Raw genomic sequence first — 15,460 nt, 5'->3', positions numbered from 1 at the left:
GTTTTTATGCTGAACTATGCTTTAAGTTTTAAGTTTCTATTTTTGAGCCTTTTCTGAACGGCTGTAAATGACCCGTTCGAAACTTCCATGTCTACTGGTGGCTGAGAACCGGGACACATCGCTCCCATCTCGCCCGCTCGCTGCTAGGCGCAGGCGCGCAGCGACTCTTCGCGCGGTCGCACCCTGCTCGAGCCACGTCTGCTCGCTCCAGGACACGTTGAGCCCCACTCCCCATGTCCCCACATGTCATTTTCACATAAACCGATATACTTAACCCTTTCTCACACACTCCTTCGCCTCCCATCCCACCCCGAAGGGCGTCGCCGAGCTAGCCATTGCCGCCTCCCGGCTCGCGACTCGCGAGTCACAGGCGCAGCCGAGCGTTCCTTGGGGACGAGGCTACATCGCGATGTGGTGGAGGGCGGTGAGGCGCCGGTGGGTCGCGACGGCGCGGCCCGCGTCCTCCGCGGCGGCGGGGGCGGAGAAGAGCTGCCGCGCCGTGGTGGTGCCGCGTTTCGGTGGGCCGGAGGTGCTCGAGGTCAGGCAGGGCATGCCTGTGCCCGATCTGAAGCCGCAGGAGGTGCTCGTGCGCGCACGCGCTGTCTCTATCAACCCCCTGGACCTCCGAGTGAGCTCCCCATTTTGGACCCATGCCCCTCCCTCCATTGGATTTAAACGGAAGCGTCTTATGAAAATCTTCGGATTTTGGCGATTCAGATTGGTTGAGGCGCTGCAAAATTAGAATGACGAATTATCTTGCAATGTTTCCTTATGTCTTGTGACTTACTCTTTAGAATACATAAAAGAACACGCATAGGGCGATGTTTCATAGTTTTTTTATCACCAGATGAGTAAATGCTGTGTTATCTACTTGTTGCGAAATATATCATGATAGATTATGGTACGTGGGCACATGGAGGAGTAAAAAAGTTTGATGGTTTAGTAAATTTGGTTACATAACTGAATTTGTATTCTTCTGTTATTAGAGTTATAAAAAGTTCTTTAGGATTATGTTAGTCTGTTCGTCACTGTGATCTGAATGCTTAAAAGTGTTGCTTTTTTTAGATGCGATGTGGCTATGGGCGCTCCATATTCGAACCACTCCTACCTCTGATCATTGGTCGGGACATTAGCGGTGAAGTTGCGGCCACCGGAACTTTGGCATCGTCTTTTTCTATTGGCCAAGAAGTGTTTGGTTCGTTGCATCCAACTGCTCTCAGAGGGACATATGCTGATTATGCTATCCTGTCACTGGACGAGCTTACTCTCAAACCATCTACACTCAGTCATGTGGTAGGTGTCATTAAATTGATTTCCTCTTTCTGTGCTAGTAGTCTTTTTAAGAAATACAATGTAAGGATCAATTTCCATCTGTTATTATGGAGTAGGTCAAGTACGGTTCTACTGTCTAGTCTGAACTTGGGAGAGCCTGTTGTCTCTTGCACACAATACATCTTGATCTATTCCAGGGTTGTACATAAGTTATTGTGCTGAAGAAGGGCACTAGAGCTAAAGGTGACACACGACTTATGATTTGAGTAATGGACGTTCCAAAATGTCATTCATGTTCATTGTTTATTAATGGGAGGTAGCACACCTGTTTTTGTCACAACTGAAGGCTTGGATGGTTTAAGTTTTTAGTTTTACTTGCATGTGATAGGCACCTTGCGTTCTATAATTGAATTAAGCCTGAGTATATCGCAGGAGGCTAGTGCAATCCCGTTTGCTGCTTTGACTGCATGGCGCGCTTTACATGGTACGGCTCGTATTTCTGAAGGGTATGTCTAATTACATACACCATTTGATAGGTAGATAGTCAGTTTCTTCAGCTGCTTTAGCTAATGTTGTATAATGTATACAATCAGTGGCTCTAATTTATTTTCATGTTGTATATTTGTTCTGTGACTGTTAGTCTCATGGTTTTTCATTTTTCCCCGTAATGATGTGAGTCCTCAATCCTCATAGTGTGCTTGTGCAGCGAACAGACAATAAAAATTAATGTTCTATAATGGTAGGTTTACTGTAGTGATATACTGTGCCACACTTCTTTTTCTTTGTCTTCTACTGTATTCCCGCTGGTTCTTGTGGTTAAGTACTGTCCACACTTCTCTTTCTTTGTCTTCTACTGTATTCCCACTGACTCCTGTGGTTAATCTAAAATCCAATCTGTTAGTCAGGTGAACTGCACACACTTACATACATGCTTGCTTGTCATTAGCTGCAAAATGCTACTGATTGTGGTTAACCTTAATACCAATCTGTTGGCTAACTGCATACACTTACATACATGCTTGCTTGTCATTAGCTGTGTAAGGCTACTGATTAATTCAAAGCTTGTTGAATTCTTTTTTGTTTCTGGAGTTAATGCCATTTATTGTAACTACAGACAAAGAGTTCTTGTGATTGGTGGAGGAGGAGCGGTTGGATTAGCTGCTGTTCAACTTGCGGTGGCTGCTGGGTGTGTGGTTTCTGCTACCTGTGGAACACAAAGTATTGAGCGAGTTATGGGAGTTGGTGCTGAACAAGCTATTGACTACACTGCTGAGGTAAGTAGCCTTTGGTGCTCTTGTCCTTGTACAATCTTTTAAGGTAATAATGTTGCATCTTGAGATATTAGTTTGTGATGCAACAGCATACACAGGCTATTTAACATTCGTTTGCAGTTGTCGTCTTGTAAAATCTTGCTGCAGATGTAAGCTGTATTCTTTGTCTACCCTTTACAGAATTATATAAAATGATGTATTCTATATTAGTGATCATGTGATAGCTGCATGGTATTCAATACACTTCATGTGATCTTCACGGCCTTCTTTATTGCTCAAGCTATATTATTCTTCATGGAGTAGAAGGGGACTCTGGCGAGCTCTTTGCCACTTTGCTCTATGAAGCTGGCAGCTGCTTGATGCTTTGCATTGTAATTCTTCATGGATGCTTCCATTTCATGACAAACCTGTAATATTATACTTGCAGATCTGCAGGATTCCACGGACACTTAAATCTGTTCCCCTCCTCCTAGGTTTAATGTAGCTATTTTTTCTTCATGTAATAAGATGAAAATCCAATATATATGCACTTGTTCGGGGATGCCACAGATGCTCCTGGAATCCATTAGTTTTGTGTGCTGGCTTGAGTTGCACAACTATGTGGAGCAAACTTGCAATTGAAGACCCCCAGGCCCCACCACACCGCAAAAAAAGGAAAAAAGAAAATATTTAACAGAAGGCACCTAAATCTTTGCTTATTCTTCTGGACCAGAAGTTTGCGCCAGCTTCCACTAATGAATAAATGGCTAGTATTTATCTTTAATTGCATTGCATTTTTATTCCCCTTGCATTGGGTGCTATCTTGTTTGTCTTCTATTTATAACCTACCTTACAGGATACTGAAGCAGCAATTAAAGGAAAGTTTGATGCTGTTTTAGACACCATAGGAGTACCTGAGACAGAAAGAATTGGCATCAATGTTCTTAGGAGAGGTGGACACTATATGACCCTTCAGGTGATCAATCTGCATTTTGGGTCTTTTGTGCTTCTTTTGTCTTTGACATCTTTTCTTATCATAGTTTCGTGTAATGTGATAGGGAGAAGCAGCTGCCCTAGCAGATAGGTATGGATTGGCTGTAGGGCTTCCTGCTGCTACTGCTGTTTTACTAAAGAAACAGATGCAGTATCGTTATTCTCATGGAATAGGTAAAACCATAAAAGCCTTCTGTTTCTAGTATATTTGGATACATGCAGTAGTTTGTATGTGTGTATCAATTCTTGTGGTCCTATGCCGTTTAAGACCACAACTTCAATGAATGGCCAAATTGCTGTTAGTCACCAAATGACCCAAGATAAAGTTGTATTTTGCTAGAAGTTTATAAGAATACTGTCTAATCTCCCAAATTGTTCAGTGTAATAGTGTATCTTAACCAAACCTATCGGGGTTTGGCACTACTACTGCTGGATTGGGTAGTATGTGAAAGCAACCTTTCATAGTATATTTGTTGTAAACTACTTCCTCCGCCCCTTTTTAACTGTTCTTATTTCCCGAGAAGTCAAACATACTCAACTCTGATCAAATATATACAAGAAAATACTAATATTTATGGTACACAATTAGGATCATTAGATAGATCTTTGAATCTATTTCTATAATAAACTTATTTGGAGATATAAGTGTTACTAATATTTTATACAAAGTTACAAACCTTGTTGGAACAAGAAAGTTTGACCGGCACGAATACCATACCATGTGTTTGGTTGGCTGCATCAGGAGAGCTAGACTCCTCATATGCATTGACTACAGTCGAGCGCGTGTTTGGTTTGCTGCAGCTAGTAAGCTGGACGCTCATGCACTGGTGCAGCCTAGGCTTATTTTGTTGCATCCACAGATACACGGGAATCGGCCGTATTCCGCGGGACATGATTGGGCGAGCCTGCATGCTCTCGCGCATGCATCCAATCATACGTATAGTGACACTTAAAAAGGGATAGAGAGAGCGTGCATGAAAATTGTACTGGATAATGGGTTCAATTTGCATATACAATAGTGCGTACATAAAGTTGCTACTTGCTAGCAGTGGACAGTGGAGAGGCTAAAAAAAGAGGTCTTGATCATCCGGAGAAATGCCTTTTTTGTGACCAGGAAAAGGAATCTATTGATCGTCTCCTTATTTTTTCTGTTTTTGCGAGAGTTTTGTTTCAAATTGTTTTGTACGCTGGGCTGGCAGCACCTTGCCCCACAGCCGGGCACTGAAAGCTTTATGGAATGGTGGAGGCTGATTGACAATTCTGCAAAGGGGCTGATTAAGAAGGGTCTCAACTCCTTGGTCATCTTAGGACCTTGGAGTCTTTGGAAACATAGAAATAGCTGTGTTTCATGGTGCTTCTCCTATCTTGGCTGCTGTGTTGGCTATGGCAGGAGAGGAGCGCTGGTTATGGGGGGTTGCTGGTGCAAAGGGGCTTCTTTCTCTAGAGCCCGCACATCCGGCACTGTAACTAGGCTTTAGGTGTCGTGTTTATTTTGATTACTGTATGTACCTCAAATTTTGGTCACCGTAGGGTGGTTTCTGTGTTGGTCCACTTGACCTCCCTTTTTCTACTTAATATAATGATGCATAGCTCTCCTGACCGTTTGAGAAAAAAAAATGCTAGCAGTGAACTGTCATTTTTTTACAGCTATATTTTTTTAAAGTTTAGTACATACACAGAGTTGCTAGGACTAGCAGCGAACTGTCATTTTTAACTTCTTTTAGCATTTTTAAAAGTTTTGAACCCAGCAACTGGAGATGGAGAATAACCATTTCAGTGGCCATTGGTGTAGTTGCTCCATGGGAACAAGTTGGATCTAGATATTTCAAAAAAAAAAAACAGGACATGGAATTATGTATGCATTTATGATTTTTTTACGTATCTTGTATAAAGCACTTCTGTTGGATTGCTCAATAGGTGGCACAGAGTGTTTAGGAATGTAATGTCTTATACATAAGTAATTTGGCTACTGTCTACTGCTACACATTGCATTTTCTGTAAGATGTTCTGATATCTCTACCCAAATAATTTCAGAGTATTGGTGGACATACATGAGAGCTGACGCCGAAGGCCTTCACGAGATCCAAAGGCTATCTGGAGCTGGGAAACTACAGATACCTGTGGAGAAGACCTTTCCCATCAGCCATGTAAGAGAAGCTCATGCGGCCAAGGAGAAAAAGTTGGCTCCTGGCAAGGTGGTTCTGGAATTCGATTAATGTTATTAAGATTTTGTCCATTGGGACCTGAAGGGCTGTGCGTTTGCAAATCATGATAGTTTTTTTTGTAAAAAAATAAATCTGAATCTCTCTGCCGACTTCAGGTTCCATTTTATCGTTCCGTTTCAGTAGAAATACGGTAAATAATCATATCAGCTATGGCCTATGGGCACGATTTTCCTGATGAAATTCTTCTGTCACAGTGTATCCATACTTGCATCGAGATACTCGATGTTTCGCGGTGCATCTTCACCACGCCCATGCTGTTCCACAGTATCAAAGCGCCACAGTGCCACGTTCACCTTCGCAGGCAATTTTAGTGCTCCGTTTATTTTTATAAGCCTTATTAGTTATGAGGAAGCTATGCTTTATAACATCGATTTCTTCTACAATATACTTTATCGGTTAATGCAAGACCCAATGTCTTTCTGAAAGATGAAATACAGATCTGGTGATGTCACACCTGAATTTAAAGATAAATCTAGATGTACCTTATATGTATGTCAGGACCAAACTATACACATATATGACTCAATATACAAAAATCAATGTCACAATATTTATTATATAATGAAATTTTCATATAAAATAACTAAATACAATAAACCATATGCGACCAACGATTCTCTACAATCATAGTTGACTAGGTGCGTTTGGTTGAGGAGCCAACTAAGATGGAACGGCTCCATTCCAATATCTAGAAATTGAGCCATTTTATTCTGTGTTTGGTGAGCAGAACAGAACCGCTCCATTTTTTGGTTGAAGAGTAGAATAGAGCGGAGCCGCTCCGTTTATTGTTTGGTTGGAGAGCCATATGAACATGGAGTGGAAGAGAGGGAGGAGAGCGCTCGCGTCCGCAAGAGCGCTTGCATCCGATCGTCTTGGTGGAGCGAGAGCATCCCAAATATTTACCATATATAGACTTCAGGAGCCACTCCACTCTCCTCCATTGGAAACCAAACATAAAAAAATAAGAACGGAGCCGTTCCATTCTTCTCCGCTCCTCAACCAAACACAAGAGACGACGACCTAGACTCTCCGAACTTATTATAGTAATTCTCCTCCGGCGGTACCTATTTGTCGGCGTTCCGAGACCGGGGGGGTCCCTGGGCCGACGAGTGAAATATCGCCGCGTGCCCCAGCCCAGATGGGTCGGCGCGAGGCCGAGCGCGAAGGGGGGAAAAGGCGGCCGGAGGCGGGCGTGAGAGAGGTGGAAATCCCGCGGCCTTCGTGTTCGTCCCGCGCCCTGGTCGGGTGCGCTTGCAGTAGGGGGTTACAAGCGTCCACGCGGGAGAGGGAGCGAGCGGCCTCACGCGAGCGCCTGTCTCCTCCTCGTCCCCGCGCGGCCAACCCCCTCTAAGAGGGCCCTGGTCCTTCCTTTTATAGGCGTAACGAGAGGATCCAGGTGTACAATGGGGGTGTAGCAGAGTGCTAACGTGTCTAGCGGAGGAGAGCTAGCGCCCTAAGTACATGCCATCGTGGCAGCCAGAGAGGTTTTGGGCACCCGGTTCGTGTGGTGTCGTGGCCGTCGGAGGAGCGTTGAAGCCTGGCGGAAGGACAGCTGTCGGGGCTGTCGAGTCCTTGCTGACGTCCTCTTGCTTCCGTAAGGGGGCTGAGAGCCGCCATCGTCATAGAGCGTGCGGGGCGCCATCATTACTTTGTCTGGCGGAGCGAGCCAGATGGGACGCTGGTCTTGTTTCCCGTAGCCTGAGTCAGCTTGGGGTAGGGTAATGATGGCGCCTCTTGTTGACGTGGCCGGTCCGCGCCCTAGGTTGGGCGATGTGGAGGCTCCTCCGAGGTCGAGGTCGAGTCTGTCTTCCGTGGCCGAGGTCGAGTCCGAGCCCCTGGGTCGGGCGAGGCGGAGACCGTCTGCTGAGGCCAGGGCTGAGTCCGAGCCCTGAGGTCGGGCGAAGCGGAGTTCGTCGTTTTCAGGGGTTGAGCCCGAGTCCGAGCCCTGGGTCGGGCGGAGCGGAGTTCGTCGTCTTCCGGGGCTTAGCCCGAGTCCGAGCCCTGGGTCGGGTGGAGCGGAGTTCGTCGTCTTCCGGGGCTTAGCCCGAGTCCGAGCCCTGGGTCGGGTGGAGCGGAGTTCGCCGTCTTCCGGGGCTTAGCCCGAGTCCGAGCCCTGGGTCGGGCAGAGCGGAGTTCGCCGTCTTTCGGGGCTGAGCCCGAGTCCGAGCCCTGGGTCGGGCGGAGCGGAGTTCGCCGTCTTCCGGGGCTGAGCCCGAGTCTGGGCCCTGGGTCGGGCGGAGCGGAGTTCGCCGTCTTCTGGGGCTGAGCCCGAGTCCGAGCCCTGGGTCGGGCGGAGCAGAGTTCGTCGTCTTCCGGGGCTGAGCCCGAGTCCGAGCCCTGGGTCGGGCGGTGCGGAGTTTCCTATGGTGCCTGAGGCCAGGCCGGACTGCCCGTCAGCCTCACTCTGCCGAGTGGCGCAGCAGTCGGAGCGGCGCAGGCGGCGCTGTCCTTCTGTCAGGCCGGTCAGTGGAGCGGCGAAGTGACTGCGGTCACTTCGGCTCTGCTGACTGAAGGGCGTGCGTCAGGATAAAGGTGTCAGGCCACCTTTGCATTAAATGCTCCTGCGATTTGGTCGGTTGGCGCGGCGATTCGGTCAAGGTTGCTTCTTGGCGAAGACAGGGCCTCGGGCAAGCCGGAAGTATGTTCGTCGCTGGAGGGGGGCCTCGGGCGAGTCGGAGATCCTCCGGGGTCGGCTGCCCTTGCCCGAGGCTAGGCTCGGGCGAGGCGTGATCGAGTCCCGTGAATGGACCGATCCCTGACTTAATCGCACCCATCAGGCCTTTGCAGCTTCGTGCTAATGGGGGTTACCAGCTGAGAATTAGGAGCCTTGAGGGTACCCCTAATTATGGTCCCCGACAGTAGCCCCCGAGCCTCGAAGGGAGTGTTAATACTCGCTTGGAGGCTTTTGTCACACTTTTTTGCAAGGGGACCAGCCTTTTTCGGTTGCATTACGTTCCGGTGGGTGCGCGCGAGCGCACCCGCCGGGTGTAGCCCCCGAGGCCTCGGAGGAGTGGTTTTACTCCTCCGAGGTCTTAATGCCTCGCGCAATGCTTTGGCTGGTCTGGTCGTTCCCTCATGCGAGCTGGTCGTATCCCGGGTGCACGGTCGGGTCCCAAGTTCTAGGGCTGGTATGTTGACGCTGTCAACGGTTTGGCCGTAGCAGGGTTTGCGAGAGCAGCCCCCGAGCCTCTGCACAGGGCGAGAGGACGGTCAGGGACATACTCGACTTTTTTACATACACCCCTGTGTCGCCTTTCCGCAAGGAGGAGGGGGGGAAGCGCCATGTTGCCCTCGGAGGGCGCCGAACATGGTGTCTCCGGTGAGCTGCTGGCGGGTAATCCGAGCGGACGTCCATGCCCCATTTGCTAGGGGTCGTCTAGAGGCCCAGAGGCGCGCCCAAAAGTACCTGCGGGTGATCTGCCGGACCCGGTCCCCTGTCGACGGGGTCCGAGGGCTCGATGCCTCCCTCTGATGGGATTCCATTACAAGATCGTTCCCGCTGGTCTCGGAAATGTCCTAGGGTACCTCGGGAGCGCAGCCCGAGCCTTGGTTATGTATCGAACGTACCCATGGTCATCCCTCGCTCTGTGTCTAAGGCGGCTGTGAACCCTTCGAGGGCCAGCCTTCGAACCCCTGATCAGTAGTGGGCGTGGAGCCCGAGTGGCCTGAGGCGGCCGTCGAACCCTTCCGAGGGGCCGGCCTTTGAACCTCTGACCAGTAGTGGGTGTAGAGCCCACGCGCTCTGAGGCGGCTGTTGAACCCCTCCGAGGGGCCAGCCTTCGAACCTCTGATCAGTAGGGAGGCTCGGAGCCTGGTTCCTTCACGGAGAAGGATCCTTTTCGGGGTATCCCCCTTTCCCGGTCCTTGTTGTAAGAGAGAGAAAGAGGAAAAGGATACGAAAATCGAACGACGCGGCGTACTTTTTTTGACGCGGTCATTATGGCGAAGGCGAAGCGTCGCTTGCTTCTCCTGCCAGAGGCGCCGCCTGTCCCGCCGCAGAGTTAATGCGACGAGGCGTGCGGCTCGCGGGGCGGCCGTTGCGCGTGCGCGAGCCGTTCGAGGAACGGCTGTTTCGCTTCGAATTTTTGAATCCCGCGGTCGGTCCGGGCGAAATGTTGAACGGGTCTCGCCTTGGTCTTTATATACTCGGGGGAGGGTCTGGCGATGGTTCTTTGCTCCGCTTCTTGCCTCCTTCTTAGGTTTTCGCAACCTGAGAGACTTAGCCAGAGAAAAGGAAACCGCCCACCCTGTCCTTTACGCCGCCACCCCTTCTGCTCGGTGATGGCCGACCGGGTGACCATCATCTCGCCGCGCGACCCATGGCCTTTCTCCACAGTGACGGCGGGTGATGTGGAGGATCTTGTTGCTGAGGGTTTACTTCGCCCTCTCTCTGATGAGAGGCGACCAGAGTGGATTCCCCCCGCGAGCGGAGCCGCTCCGTCCCCACCGCCGGGGTACATCGTGAGCTTCGTCTCCTTCCACGAGCGAGGATTCGGTGTGCCGGCGAGCCGCTTTATGCGGGCGATCCTGCACAACTATGGGGTGGAGTTGCACAACCTCAGCCCCAACTCCATCTCGCAGACCGCCATCTTCGTAGCGGTGTGCGAGGGGTACTTGGGGATCGCCTCCCACTGGGACTTGTGGACTCATCTCTTTTCCGTGGAGCTTTTTGCTTCACCGGCGGGGGAGAGAAGGGTCCGCGCGGCAGTGCGGGCCAGCGGCTGCATCCTCCAGCTGAGGCAGTCACGGGCGTCGCTGTATATTCCCGCCATCCTTGCGTCCTCGAATAAAGGGTGGCATCGTCGGTGGTTCTACCTCCGGAATGACGGCGAGTTGCTCCCGCCGTTTTCCCAGCGAGTGGTCACCGTCGCCGCCGATGCTTAGCGCCACGGGACCCCGCACGAAAGACAGAAGAACCTCGAGCCCCTTCTCAAGGCCTTGGAGGCGTTGCAGAAAGGGGGACTCACCGCCGCGGGAGTGATTGACGCCATCCACCGCCGGAGGGTGCTTCCCTTGGTGGAGCAACGGTTGCCGCTTTGGGAGATGACGCTGGAGGCTGACTTGGAGGGCTCGCGGATGTCCTCGGATCCTCTTCCCTTCGACGTTCTCGACGGGCGGGTGGCCGTCGCGTTGGGAAAATCGGACACCAGCGCCTTCTCCTAGCCCTTGATGCGCCCCGACCAAGGGTGCGTGACCCTGGTGAGTGTCCGCTCCCTCCTTCTCCTTGCGTCGGGTTGCCCTTGATTCTTACGGTCGGGATTTCCATCTGTCTCCAGGAGGTAGGGTGGCACAAGCCTTCCTGGCCACGGGTCCCGGAGGATGCGGTGGACCGAGCAGCGTGGCGGGTTGCCGCGGAGGAGAAGAAGAAGAAGAAGGACGCGGAGAAGGCCCGGGCCCGCGAGCGGATGCGGGCCCGAGACGCCTTGGAAAAGCTCCGTTGTCGGCAGGAGAGGGAGGGGCTCCCGAGGGAGCCATCGCCGGAAACGCCTGACGATGACGACGACGATGAAGATGATGACGAGGCTGACGACATGGCTGCCCGCCTCGGCTTCAGCCCGGGTTTGAGGCTAGGCCAGGAGTCGTCGAGCCAGCCCCCGAGTGGGCTAGCACCGTCGGTCCCCGGAGCCGGGACACCGAGGTCTCGGCCCGAAGAGCGGGGGCAGACTGAGAGGGTACTTGACCCCTCGGCCGGGGAAGTTGAGGTGACCCCGGGGAGTCAGGCCGAGGCGTCTGTTCCCCGAGAGTCGTCGCCCGCGTCGGCAGCGCAGGAGAGCGACCCTCAGGTCGCCGTGGCAGCGCCCGGGCAGTCCGTCCCCCGGGCGTCCAAGGTGCTCGAGGCGAGGGTGGTGCCGAAGCTGGCGGCGAGGCGGACCTCGGCGGCGCCTTCGGGGGTCGAGATCCGAGAGACCTCTCCTCAGGCACGGTTGATCATGGCCCGGAGCGGGTAAGTATCTTGGAACGTCTTCGTCCTGGCTTCTCATTCGTATGTCCCGACCGCGACTTTTCTTTCCTCCTCAGCAAGCGAAGCCATGGCCTGACCGATCTGGCTCACCGGAAGGCCCTTAAGACGGCGTCGGCTTCCGCAGCCGGCGCCGTGCCGGGCCTCGCCGTTCAGCTGACCTTCTCGCAAGGCGCTCCACAGCGGGGGGCTCAGGCGACACCAGTCGCCGTGGAGCGAGTTCCCGAGGCCGGCTCCTCTGCCGAGGCGGCCATCGCGCTGGAGGAGGCGGCTAGCGCGGGCGCGGCCTCGGGCCCACCTGACATGCCGCCGGTGCTGGCACCTGTTGCTGCTGAAGCCACTGCCGTCCCAGTCGGGGAACGACCTGTTGCTGCCGACGCTGAGATGGCCGAGGCGTCGGCGCTCGGTGCCTCGAAGGAGGGGGGTGTGGAAACGCGATCCGTCCCGCCGAGCGGCAGCCTTGTCCCTGCGCGGCGGAGCTCCGAGGGGCGGCGCCAGTTGCTCCGGTTCCGGACCCGTGAGGCTTTGGATCCCTTCTTCGTTCTTGACGATGAGCGGGAGGAGCAGTCTTGGGACGAGCTCCGCGAGTGTGCCGAAGCAACGGTGGGGTCGCTCCGGTCGTCGCTGGAGGTCTTCTGCAGGGACGTCCCAAAAATACTCCAGGTAATGGTTTCAGGCATACCTTTTCTTGTGACCAAGGTGTCTTTTGTGACGCCCCGCTTCTTTCCCTCAGGATCTGACGGATCTGAGCGCCGCCATGTCGTCGTTCATCCGCCACGAGGTCGACATCTGGGGGTCGCTGCGATGCCTGAGGACCTCACTCGCCGGGGCTACTGCACGCCTCTCTCAGCAGGGCGCCGAGGTGGCTGACCTTCGGCTGCTCTGCGCTGATCTGAGAGCAGAGGCGGCAGCGGCGCGCAGAGGCGGCAGCGGCACGCGCAGAGGTGCAACGACGGCAGTCGGAGTTCGACCAGGTCGCCAATGAGCGAGACCAATCTCGGTGCCGGGCTGCCGAGGCCGAAAGCCGGGCTAGAGCCCTTGCAGCAGACCTAGCCGTAGCCCAGGTCGCAGCCTCGAAGCAGCGTGCCCGAGCCGGAGGTATGTCCTGGCCATTTTCGGTTTTCGTTTCAGCTTGTTTCCTCCGCTTGTGTTTGAGATCTTTCGTTCTGGCTGTTCGCAGAGCTCGAGTCCGCCCTTGATGAGTTCGCCAAGGCGCTTGCCGGGGCGGCCGAGCAGAGGGAGGCCGACCATGCGGCTATGTCCGAGGCCGTCTCGGACTTCTGCCGGGTCTTTGGCTTCGGTGTCGTCCCCTCAGGGAGCTCCCCTCAAAGTCGCCTGCAGGCCTTGGGCGATCACGTGCGCGGCAGACTCCGCGAGGCGCTACACCACGGCGTCAGGCGGGCCTTCGCCGTGCTTGCTTCCCACTACGTCGTGGATCTGGAGCGGGTCAGCGAGGGATATTGCCTTCCTGACGAAGATGAAGCCGCCTTGGTTGAAGTCCAGAGGCTTGACGCGGCCGCCGCGGGCCCGAGCGCGGTGCTGGCGACCACCTTCGAGGCAGAGATCCTCCCGCCTGCGCCGTCGTCCGAAGCCGGGGTGGACTTTGCCGAGGGTGGGGACGAGGCCGAAGGCGCGGCTCCTTCCCCGGGCGGCGCCTAACTCTGTCAGGGCAGTTTCCTTTGAATGCACATGTGTCTTTTGCGGCCGCTGAGGCTTGAATACTTTATTATCGTAGTATAAAGTCGTGCCCCTTTTCCTTTTCATTTTGCGTGTCCGGCTCCGCTCGTCAGTAGCAGGGTGGCTTGCCCAAGTAGGAGTCATTTTTCGTGGTAGGTGACGAGTGAGGTATCCGTAACCCAGAGGTGTAGGAGTCCCTCGGCTCAGTCGACCTTGCCACTTACATGCACCCACGTTCGCTTCTTGGGGTCCTGCTACCGACATAGCCGGGGGGAAGCCTTTTTGATTGAAAATTTTGACGTGGAGGGGGTTCCCCCCTTTTTAGCCCCCGAGGGAGGGTCGGGCTTTGCCGAGGCAAGGCTGACCCTTCCTTGATGACCAAATTTTGCGTGGGAAACGAGGTATACGAACAACTTGAAAACATCTTAAGGGTAGAAGCGACGTAGCTGTTGGATGTTCCAAGTGTTGGTGTAGACCTCGCCCTGACTGTCAGCCAGCTTGTTCGTTCCGGGCCTCAGAACTTTGGCGATGACGAACAACCCTTCCCAATGGTGGGTGTAGCCCACGAGTGCCTTCTGCAAGGGGACGACGGGGTCCAGACCCCACACAGCAAAAAGCCAGGTGATGGGTTTCGTCAGCAGAGCATGAGCAGGCAGGTGGGTCTGCCTCGCGTAGAACTGACACCCTTCGCAGGTGCGGACAATTCTAGTGGCGTCGGCCACCGCCGTCGGCCAGTAGAAACCTTGTCGGAAGACGTTTCCAACAAGGGCTCGAGGTGCTGCGTGATGGCCGCAAGCCCCCAAGTGTATCTCTTGCAGGAGCTTCTGACCTTCAGCGATGGGGATGCATCGCTGGAGGATGCCTGAGGGGCTGCGGTGGTGGAGCTCCTTCCCGTATCTCAGCAAGACGAACAACTTGGCGCGTCGCGCCAACCGCCGAGCTTCGGCTCGGTCGAGGGGTAGCTCTCCTCGGTGGAGATATTGCAGGTACGGGGTCTGCCAGTTTTGATTAGGCGTGACCCCGCTTCGCTCCTCCTCGACGCGCAGTGCCTCACCCTCGGGGGACGAGGGTGCCTCGGGCTGAACCGAGGGTGCCTCAGGCCGAGCTGGGGGTGCCTCGGACCGAGCCGAGGGTACCTCGGGCTAGGCTGAGGGTGCCTCGGACTCGAGCGTGTCGTCGATCTTGACGGAGGGTTGATGCAGGTCTCGGGAGAAGACGTCCGGGGGAACCGTTGTTCGCCCCGAGGCTATTTTAGCCAGCTCGTCCGCAGTCTCGTTGTAGCGCCGGGCGATGTGGTTGAGCCCAAGCCCGTAGAACTTGTCTTCCAGGCGCCGAACCTCATCGCAGTAGGCCTCCATCTTCGGGTCGCGGCAGTGGGAGTTCTTCATGACTTGGTCGATGACGAGCTGCGAGTCACCACGAGCGTCGAGGCGTCGGACCCCTAGCTCGATGGCGATTCGCAACCCGTTGACCAGAGCCTCGTACTCAGCCACATTGTTGGACGTCGAGAAATGGAGGCATAGCACGTAGTGTAGGTGCTTCCCGAGGGGCGAGATGAAGAGTAGGCCTGCGCCGGCTCCTGTCTTCATCAGCGACCCGTCGAAGAACATGGTCCAGAGCTCCGGTTGGATTGGAGCTGTTGGGAGCTGGGTGTCGACCCATTCGGCCACGAAGTCCGCCAAGATCTGGGACTTGATGGCCTTCCGAGGGGCAAACGAGATTGTTTCGCCCATGATTTCCACCGCCCACTTTGCGATTCTACCCGAGGCCTCTCGGCACTGGATGATCTCCCCCAGGGGGAAGGACGACACCACAGTTACCGGATGAGACTCGAAGTAGTGTCGCAGCTTCCGCCGCGTCAGGATCACCGCGTACAGCAGCTTCTGAACTTGTGGGTAGCGGATTTTGGTCTCGGACAGTACCTCGCTGATGAAGTAGACTGGCCTCTGGACGGGCAATGCATGCCCCTCTTCCCGTCTCTCAACCACAATCGCGGCGCTAACCACCAGAGTGGTCGCGGCGACGTAGATCAAGAGGGCTTCTCCGGTAGCTGGGGGCACCAAGATGGGCGCATTCGTGAGGAG

General features: G+C 54.1%; 1 protein-coding gene across 3 annotated transcripts; it reads left to right on the top strand.

The window, feature by feature from the left end:
- Positions 1 to 248: 248 nt before the first annotated feature.
- LOC100283093 (reticulon-4-interacting protein 1) lies at positions 249 to 5,951 on the top strand. Of its 3 annotated transcripts, none has more exons than NR_178179.1 (7): positions 249 to 628; positions 1,066 to 1,293; positions 1,705 to 1,756; positions 2,387 to 2,546; positions 3,379 to 3,498; positions 3,581 to 3,689; positions 5,550 to 5,951. NR_178179.1 is itself a non-coding variant. In NM_001155995.2 (7 exons), the coding sequence occupies exons 1-7, from the start codon at positions 410 to 412 to the stop codon at positions 5,729 to 5,731; spliced, it is 1,092 nt and encodes a 363-aa protein (NP_001149467.1). In that variant the 5' UTR covers positions 249 to 409; the 3' UTR covers positions 5,732 to 5,951. The 3 variants fall into 3 exon arrangements, 2 of the variants coding, with proteins under 2 accessions (NP_001149467.1, XP_008672899.1); NM_001155995.2 differs by having other exon boundaries at positions 1,705 to 1,778; XM_008674677.4 differs by having other exon boundaries at positions 307 to 580; positions 1,705 to 1,778; positions 5,550 to 5,940.
- Positions 5,952 to 15,460: the final 9,509 nt, after the last annotated feature.

The sequence above is a fragment of the Zea mays genome, chromosome 3 (genome assembly GCF_902167145.1).
Source record: "Zea mays cultivar B73 chromosome 3, Zm-B73-REFERENCE-NAM-5.0, whole genome shotgun sequence".
Lineage (NCBI taxonomy): Eukaryota > Viridiplantae > Streptophyta > Magnoliopsida > Poales > Poaceae > Zea > Zea mays.
The sequence above is the reverse complement of the archived record's forward strand: the minus strand, read 5'-3'. Positions and strand labels throughout refer to the sequence as shown.

Coding starts and splice junctions, on each gene's coding strand:
- LOC100283093 (NM_001155995.2), top strand. CDS start 410: ATGTGGTGGAGGGCGGTGAGGCGCCGGTGGGTCGCGACGGCGCGGCCC. Junction 629..1,065: donor TCAACCCCCTGGACCTCCGA/GTGAGCTCCCCA, acceptor TGCTTTTTTTAG/ATGCGATGTGGCTATGGGCG. Junction 2,547..3,378: donor CTATTGACTACACTGCTGAG/GTAAGTAGCCTT, acceptor CCTACCTTACAG/GATACTGAAGCAGCAATTAA.